Below are 8908 nucleotides of genomic sequence, written 5' to 3'. Positions count from 1 at the left end.
AAGAGATGGACACTCACAAAAATTAAAATGTTTGAAAGACGACATTAAACAAGAGAAAAGAGATCAGAAACACTTAGAAAGAAGTCTTAAACGTCAGAGAACTAATTTTTAGCCAAAAAATACTGTTTCTGTTTCAGTAAAGCAAATGCCATGCACCAACTCTTTCCTAACTAAAATAATATTAAATGAGTAAATGACGTTAGATGAGAAAAAGAGATAGGGGTCAACAGAGGAAGAACTTCCTAAGAGCAAATTTCTGAACCCAGAGTATTTTGTTAAAAATAATAAAAATAATATAACCAGCTTTTCCAGTTCCTCCCAGGAGAGGTTTGCTGATAGATTTTCATATTTTTTTAGTGAATAGGCTCAAATTGTACCAAGAAATTATATTGTCTGTTCCTGTATTTTTCTTGATGCCTTAAAAAGAAAACATATCCTGATGCGTCTCCATGAGAAAGTAAAATTCCCAAAGGAACATCCTTTTAGAGTTCTAGTTATGCCATATTACCATTTAAAGGATAACCCTGAATTAACACCTCTAATTTCAGAAGATGTCAGAAACCAGGAAAGATGCTTAATCAATAAATAACAAAAGAAATAGTTTGGAGAAGGTTGATTTATTAAGACTCTAAATAGCTATTGTGTTCATGTTAGCCTAGCTAGGGCCTAGTGCCTGATAAACTCTCATCATTTTATCTTTTTGATGATTAAAAACAAATATTTGAATGAGTAAAAAAATAGTTTCAAATTATGTTGGATTATGAGAGTTTATCTCCTGGGAGGAACTGGAGTCTAATTGGGAAAAGAACACTTGGGACAGCAGTAATTTTAAAGAAGAGCTCAAAGGTATATTTGGAGCCGGTGGGTGCAATTTGATTTGGAATCTTCTTTTTGTAAGTTTTCATTTTTTGTACTTTATGAACTCTAATTATAAATCCCACTAAAATATTTGGACTTCAGATTAATAATGTTGGATGTTCCTACATAGTCCAACTTTCTACCTATTTTTGGGAAAAAAATTTAGAAAATGAAGTATTCACAACATGAAATATAAGGAAGAAACATCATTTGACAGGACAAACTCAATCTCCTTGAGTTAAAGTGTTAAGAATAAAATTTGTACTTCAAAAAAATTTAAGCACTATTCCAATAGAATTCTTGAGGAGTAAATATCAACAATAGTGCTGAATTCTTAGTTTGGTCTCTTCTATAAAAGTAACAACAACAACAACAAAAATCCCCAACTTGCTTTTTATTCTCCCTTCTTTATTTTGTCTTGCTTCATTTTTCTTTTTAATCTTTTATAGAAATAATATTTTCATACTTAACTTATTAGTGTGCCCACCAGGTAAATTTTTTTCTCTCCATCTCTTATGTCTCTAATTATAATTCTAAATCCCTAGGGTATAAACAACTGAAATCAAATGGTGAAGAGTTACTTGCCTTCAAGGTCATCCTGATAAATTACAATTTCTTTTTCTCCATCCAAATGAATTGCTGCAGAGAGAAAAGTTGATACTCAATATGACATCCAAAGATTTCCTAAAGAAATACTAAGTTTCCTAATTGGCTGCAGGGTCCTAAAAACCTTTGTATCGTGATTATAATATAGGAAATACTATGAAGTCATTGCAGTCCTGGTGTGGCATTGTTGGATAAGCACTCAACATGCAAGGTCATTTTGAACTGCAAGATCAGAGAAACCCTATACAGGGTTGCTATGAGTCAGAACAGACTTGATGGCACTTACCAACAACAATAAATGAAGTAGTAAGAGTTGATATTTTGGAAATAATACTTCTAATAATAATATTGAGCCTCCATTATTGACTATTTGCAATGGATTCCAAAGATCACCCAGTAAAGAAAATATAGTAGCTCATTTAAAACCATAACAAAGGGACCATTCCAATTAAGGAATCTGTGTCATGTGAAATTAATTCTCAGAAATAGAATGATTTGGTTTCAAGGCCTTCTAAATCTCATTAAGTGTTGAAATTATATCATCAATGGACTAAGCATGTGTTAAGGGTCTAATTCAGAACCAATTTAACTGGATTTCAGAAAAGAGCATTATGAAGGCGAAGCAGATTGGTTTTAAAGTATGAATGTCAGCCTGGCTCTATCCATTCCTGATTTGACATTGATGGAGACATTGTTGCTGTTAAGTGCCGTCAAGTCAATTCTGACCCATAACAACCCTGTACCAATAAAATGCTACTGGGCTACGCTCATCATTTGAAGATATTCTCAACTTCGTATAAGGTTCAAGAGTAACAGAAAAGTACTATACATAAAACAGCCAAAAGTTTCCCAGTCATAGTTGTAACTTAGAATTTTAGTGACCTACCTTGTAACCTTTTGAGATCAGCAGGGTCAAGAGCTGCCACAGGTTCAGAGACCCTAGAAGGTCTGCTAATGCCTCCATTATTGACTGCTCGGACCCGGAATATGTAAGATCTGGCTTCAAAAAGTCCAGTTACCGGGTACTTGCAGATTTTTACTGATGAATCATTGCATTGAACCCAATTGTTAGTTCCCACTTCACACCTTCAAATAAAAATTAAAAGCAAAGAACAGTAAATCTGTCAGTCTACTAAATATGCACAGGTATGTAACAATTAATTTTTTAAATGTATCAAACTGATAAAACTATGCTATTAGAATATTGATTTATACAAATAGTAATATAAATCAACTTTAAAATGCCGAGCTATTTAGGAACTGTTAAGATAGAAAGAGTGGCTCAATGGTTAAGCGATGAACCCAGAGACTCCCAGGGAAAAAGAGCTGGTGATGTGCTTCTGTAAAGATGACAGATTAGAAAACCTCAACGGGAAGTTTTTCTCTGTCACACGGGGTCACTAAGAGTTCAAAATCAACTTGATGGCAATCAACAACATAATGACATATACATATACGTGTCTTCTGAACCTTTACATTTTAGCAATGGAGATCAATTTCTACCATCAAACACATTTTGGCAAAATCTTCTCAAAAAGTTGTTTTAAATCTATCAGTTTTAGTTCTTTATATCACAGGATAACCCCCTAAGCTCCCTAGTATACCTGTTGCCAAGGTACAGAAGATGAAATAGCTTTTCACCCCAAGTCCCTAACCATACTTCTCACTCCAATCACTGGTATCAATTCTCATTGGAATGCAGGCTTGCAGTGTACTTCAAATAATGTTAAGATGTTTCCTTCTAGAACACTTTTCATGTTGAATTTTGAAGCTTTTTGAAAATATTAATTAAATTCTAACCAGCAGGCTGGAAATGCAGAAAAGATTAATGTCTATTTTTCACAGGTTGCAATATTTAAGTACAAAAACTTCCTGTGAAATTCCCAAGAGGAAAAAGGAAGTTCATAAAATTAGTCTTTCTGAGACGTTCAACCTCAGAATTACATGTGCATTTTACAAATAGTTAACTCTTTTTTTTTATCTCCTAACAATTCAGTCTTTTTCATGAAATTTCTAAGATCCACATTTGCTGGGGTTTTTTAACCAACTCTGAAAGTTTGGCAGGGCTCACAACTCAATATGAAACAATGCTGGCAAGTTGCAAGGACAGGAGAGAGAACAGAAAACAAACTGAAGCCTCCCCTCCAAAACAGTTTCATTGTTGTATCTTATTTTTTTAATGCAGTAAGAAGGAATGTGGATTATTAAGAGAAAGTTTAACATAAAATGTTTTTTGTCAATATGGTTGGAAAAATTATCAAATGTCACAGGAGAAGTGAAAATAGTTTTTGTTTGTTTTTTGTTTTTTAATTCAAGGTAGAGCCTCAGTAATGCAGTGTAAATCTATCTCAAGAACACCACAATGATCTTGGTAGCTTTAGTGGAGTACAAGTAGCTTTCCTGGAATACAAAGAAGATAATTCAGTCAGCATAATGCCAAAAAAAAAAAAGAGTTCATGGATTCTCTACCCGCCCCCCGAAATAGATACCTTATTTTATTGTACTATATATATGCTGTTGTTGTTGTGTGCCATAGAGTGGGTTACAACCCATAGTAACCCTTTGTAGGGGTTCTGAGTGCCATTGGTTGGTTTTGAACTGTTAACTCTGCACTTAGCAGTCCAGTGTTTATCCTACTATAAACCTCAATTCCTACCAATAGTCTTACAATCGAATACTTTACACTCTTGAATCTCACTTCTAAATTCATTTCTAATCATATTTTATTCTAATGATTGAAATTCTATTTGAAGCATAAATTTCATATCTAATAAATTCATGGAGCAGGGTTTTGCTTATGATGCATTGGGTTTATATTAATAGTGACTTCATTTGAAAATTATAGTGGAATATAATCAATATCACTAAATTACATTTATAGATATTGTAGGATTGAGATATATGTCTTTGTGTATATTCCGCAATAACAAAAAATTCCTTGGCTTGATTCAGATTTCTTCTTCTTCCCAGGTCCTAAGCACTATACCAAATAAAGGAAAATTAAAGGTTGAAACTCTTCCGAGTTTAACAATGACTTAAATTTATGTTAACTCAAGGATAAATTTCAGTATTTTACATTTTCAAACTTCAATAGATTATGCTTGAAAACAAGAACTTTATTACTTAATGGAGAAAAGAATAGAAACTTAAATACAAATGAGTTAGTATTCTTAGTTACCTCATATTTAACAGCACCCATTCTGGTTTTTGTTGGTAAGTGCCATCGAGTCAGTTCTGACCCATACTGACCCTGTACAGGATTTCCGAGGAGCAGCTGGTGAGTTCGAACCACTGACTTTATGGTTCAAATCAGCTTTGCAGTCCAATGCATTAACCCACAGCACCACACCAGGACTCCTCTTTTTTTTAAGGAGCTCTGGTAGCGTAGTGGTTACAAATCAGGCTGCGAACCGCAAGGTCAGCAGTTGGATACTACCAGCTGCTCCATGGGCGAAAGATGAGGCTTTCTGCTCCTGTAAAGATTTACAGTCTAGGAAACCCTGTTCAGGGTTGCTATGGGTCGGAACTGACTTGCCGGCACTTAACAACAACAACAACAATTCTGTTTTTAAGAGTCCTGACAGTGCTGTAAAATAAGCACTGGACTGCTAATTGAAAGGTTGGTAGTTCAAAACTACCGATTGCTCTGCTGGTGAAAGATGAGGCTTTCTGCTCCCATATAGTTTTACAGTCTCTCAGAAAGCCTATACAGGGTCATCAATAGAGCAGTAGATTTGGTTTGGGCTATTCAGTTTCTTGGAATAGAGAAGCAATGTTGAATGTTAAGCCTGCTCTATTGGCGCTTTTTCCCAGTCTTAGTGCACAGGCCTGAACTCTCAGCAGAGTCAGGAAATCAGAATTCAGAGTATGAGTGGAAAAATGGAATGGGATTTGCTACTTGGTGTTGAACAGTCAAAGAGGCTTCAATTACAACCTAAATAAATCTAGGGTTATATGTATATAAATATATAAATAAATATATTTAACAATATATAAATATATATAAATTAATCTATTTAACAATATTTATCCCATTGTCTTGTCAGGGATATTATATAACCAGCATAATTATGTACCTAGATCGAATCAAGAAAGATAAAATGAAATTACATTTTAAAAATATCCAAGTATATTTTCCATGATAGTGTTAATTTCAGGAAAGAGTTTATCCCTGAAACAATGCAAAGTGCACGAACCTGTCAATGAAATAGCCAGTGACAGGACTTTCAGTGGTGGTGTTGGGTGGCTTCCACGTCACAATGACGTAATCTCGGTTGGCATCATGGCATTGCAAATCCATGGGAGCACCAGAAGCCCCTGGGACTAAGGGATCAGCATCTGAGGTGGAGAGAATATAGAAGCAACACATGTTTAAGAGTAACTTTAAGGTTTGCAGTCATTTTAAAGTCTATTGGCAGTTTGTTCAAATTCAAAATCATGTCTGCTTGATTTGCTTGAATATCTAACCTCAGTAATTCACCTAATAAATGTAAGTGACATTTTAAATATAATACAAAGTATCATACCTTTATGAGTATAATGTTTTTGAACTCAAAACATTTAACCCTCTTTAACAAGTACAAGCTTATGATTTCTTAGAATTGAATCCAAAATTTAAGCTCAACTATTCTTGCATTCATGTTGTCAAACATTACTGATAAAATAATACTAATAATTTGGTCTTTTTAACATCTCATAAATATTATTACCTTAGATACTTTTGTATATCAAAACCCTTAAAATACTTGAGATTTACATTTTTTAAAAAATTCAGCAAGATGTGAGCAATTGTTTTGGTCTATATTCATTTCACAGTCTATTTATGATCATAATGCAATTAGGTTTTGTTTTCAAATTTTAATTACAGTTGCACTGAAAGCCAACAGAGCTATTTAGAAAACTAATACACTGAACATTTAATTTCCTTATCTAAAATATGTATTTATTCAGTATCCATGGTTATGTTATACATTCTCAGCAGTGTAAGCATTATACAGTTTCTTGCTCAAGTCTACTTAGCATATTAGAAGGGGAAGGTTTCTTGACATGGAGCCAAATATTTTCTCTCGCACTCAAAATCTTCAGAAAATAATCAGAGCTGCTAAACTCCCCCATACTTGCATTTTTTTCTTCCTTTTGGTAGTGCTGAATAAGCAAAGCAATTTAAGCTATGTTGTATTTATTGCATTTTTATGGGGCGAAGCATCTTGCCAGAAGGCATACAGAGAGAATAGAAGGAACATTTTAAAACCAACCTAATAAAAATCATAAAACTTTGTAAAAGTGCCTAAAATCAAAGCCTTGCAAGTTGATGTTATCCTTTGGGGTTAGGGTAGGTGAAACATATTGATTTGTTTGATAGTTTTAATTTTTTAAAAAAATAAAATATCCCCTAACGATACAGACTTTCCTTATCCTCCAATCTAACTAATCAAGTATAGGAGTGGACAAACAATACACTAATAACATTGTTATCATTGTGCATAAACTCAGAAAGCTGGAGGCTAGAATAAAATTGAACAAAGCATTGAATAGTAGCTAAGAACCCAGTCCAACCAACCTTAAAGGACAACACACCATAACTGTGGAACAGGGATGGAGGGTCCAGAGAGCTAGAACACTCAGGAGACTCAAGACACTAGTTATTAACCCACTACAAGTAATTTGGTATGTTAATACTAAGTTCATCTATGACTTAGAAAGAAGGCTGACAGTAATTCCAGAGGCTAAGGTGGGCAAACCCTGGAGCAGATATAGGGACGACCCTGGCAGCTACTAAAATAAGCATAATTGAGCACATTTTTGAGCAGTCGCACAATACCCAAAGACTAGATCTAGGGCCTTGCAAATTTTCTCTCAGGCTCCAGGTTCCAACAAAATCTAAATTCCAGTTCCTCCACCTTAGAGAAGAGCCACAATATCATCATTTGAAAAGTGAAACCAGTAATATTTTTATACAAAATTGCAACTATGCCTATGTGTAAATTTTACATAATGCAAAATATTCATGTATTTTATATAATCTAATAATTTATATATAGATAGTCTAACACTATGCTTGGATTATTCTCCACTTTGCTTTGCTTTTGGTAGAAGAGTATTAATAAAACTTACTTCACAGAGCTACCATGAAGATGAAATGAGAAAGTAAACGTAGGAGAGTTAGCACTTTACCTGCTAAAATACATTCTATAAATCATAGTTATCATTATTAGTATTCTAATTATCTTAAATACTAATTTCGTTGAAACTAGTGACAATAGTGACAGTAGTTGTCATCATTGTCTGTTCTTTTTAAGCAAAAGTCTAGAGGGAATGAAAGAGATAACAGGGAGATATAAAAAATTTCCTTAACTGGTATTTCCTAACAGACGTGTCAGCCCTGCACCCATCTCTACTCTTGTGCTGAATTTCCTCAGGAAATAGTAAATCAGGTGTATTTATTCGGATATATCATTAGGAATCATTTTATAAATTTGAGTCGTTTTATAAATTTTAGAGAGAAAAAAAATTATGACTCCAATTTCCAATTATAAGCTACCTGTGTCATCTAATTATTTTCAGGAGGGAATTCAGTGTGTTTGTGCACCTGAAAAAAAGTATACTTTACTACCACCTAAGACTCGACGGCACTTAACAACAACAACAACAAGTTTCTAAGAAGCAAAAATAATTTTTCGTAGTTTTCAAGTGTCAAGTTAGCTTTGTTTGTCTTTTCCTCTCTTTATGATCGCTGGACTCACACACTCTTACCTCTAACAAACAGGAAGGCACTATGGTCACTCACACCGCCTCTTGAAACAATTCTCAAGGTATAGAGGCCCTCATCATCCTTATTCAGGTGGCTGAATGACAAGGAGGCCTGACCTTCTCCAAAGAACATCTTTGTCCACTTCGATTCTTTTACTAGCACATCTGAAAAAGCATTAACATTCAAGATTTGTCTCAGAAACAAGAGAGGATAATACAAATGGAAATTTGTATACCATCATGGCAGAGAAGGATTGTTACTCCTGACACCAATGAAATAAGCTCTGGATTCATAAAAATTTTAAAGTTATTTTGCATAAAGCACACATAACACATGAAGAAGAATCTGTGACACAGAACAAAAGATCAATATCCTGAATGTTTAATGACAGTATATGTTCTGGGAAGATCAATAGCTTAGTATTCAGATAAACCTGAGTTAATATCCCCTCTCAGTGCTTCTCAATTGAATGATTACTCTCCAAATTTCAGCTTCTCCATCTTTTGCACAATGATTCTCATAGCGTCTACCTCAAGTTGTTGGTAAGTGCTGTCAAGTCGGTTCTGCCTCATAGTGACCCTCTATAGGGTTTCCGAAGAGTGACTGGAGGGTTTGAACCACCAATCTTTTGGATAGCAATCCAGTGCTTATCATACAGTGTCACACTTTGGACTCCAAATATATATGTATTTG

General features: G+C 34.3%; 1 protein-coding gene across 1 annotated transcript in view; it reads right to left on the bottom strand.

The window, feature by feature from the left end:
• Positions 1 to 8908, bottom strand: part of MYOM2 (myomesin 2) — a 152924-nt gene that overhangs the window by 107404 nt on the left and 36612 nt on the right. Inside the window, exons 10-13 of the mRNA XM_006866724.1 lie at positions 8218 to 8379; positions 5661 to 5802; positions 2351 to 2550; positions 1444 to 1497 (exon numbers count right to left, since the gene is read on the bottom strand). Of these exons, the coding sequence (XP_006866786.1) occupies positions 1444 to 1497; positions 2351 to 2550; positions 5661 to 5802; positions 8218 to 8379 (558 nt within the window). The remainder of the gene's footprint in view (positions 1 to 1443; positions 1498 to 2350; positions 2551 to 5660; positions 5803 to 8217; positions 8380 to 8908) is intronic.

The sequence above is a fragment of the Chrysochloris asiatica genome, unplaced genomic scaffold (genome assembly GCF_000296735.1).
Source record: "Chrysochloris asiatica unplaced genomic scaffold, ChrAsi1.0 scaffold00095, whole genome shotgun sequence".
Taxonomy (NCBI): domain Eukaryota; kingdom Metazoa; phylum Chordata; class Mammalia; order Afrosoricida; family Chrysochloridae; genus Chrysochloris; species Chrysochloris asiatica.
The sequence above is the reverse complement of the archived record's forward strand: the minus strand, read 5'-3'. Positions and strand labels throughout refer to the sequence as shown.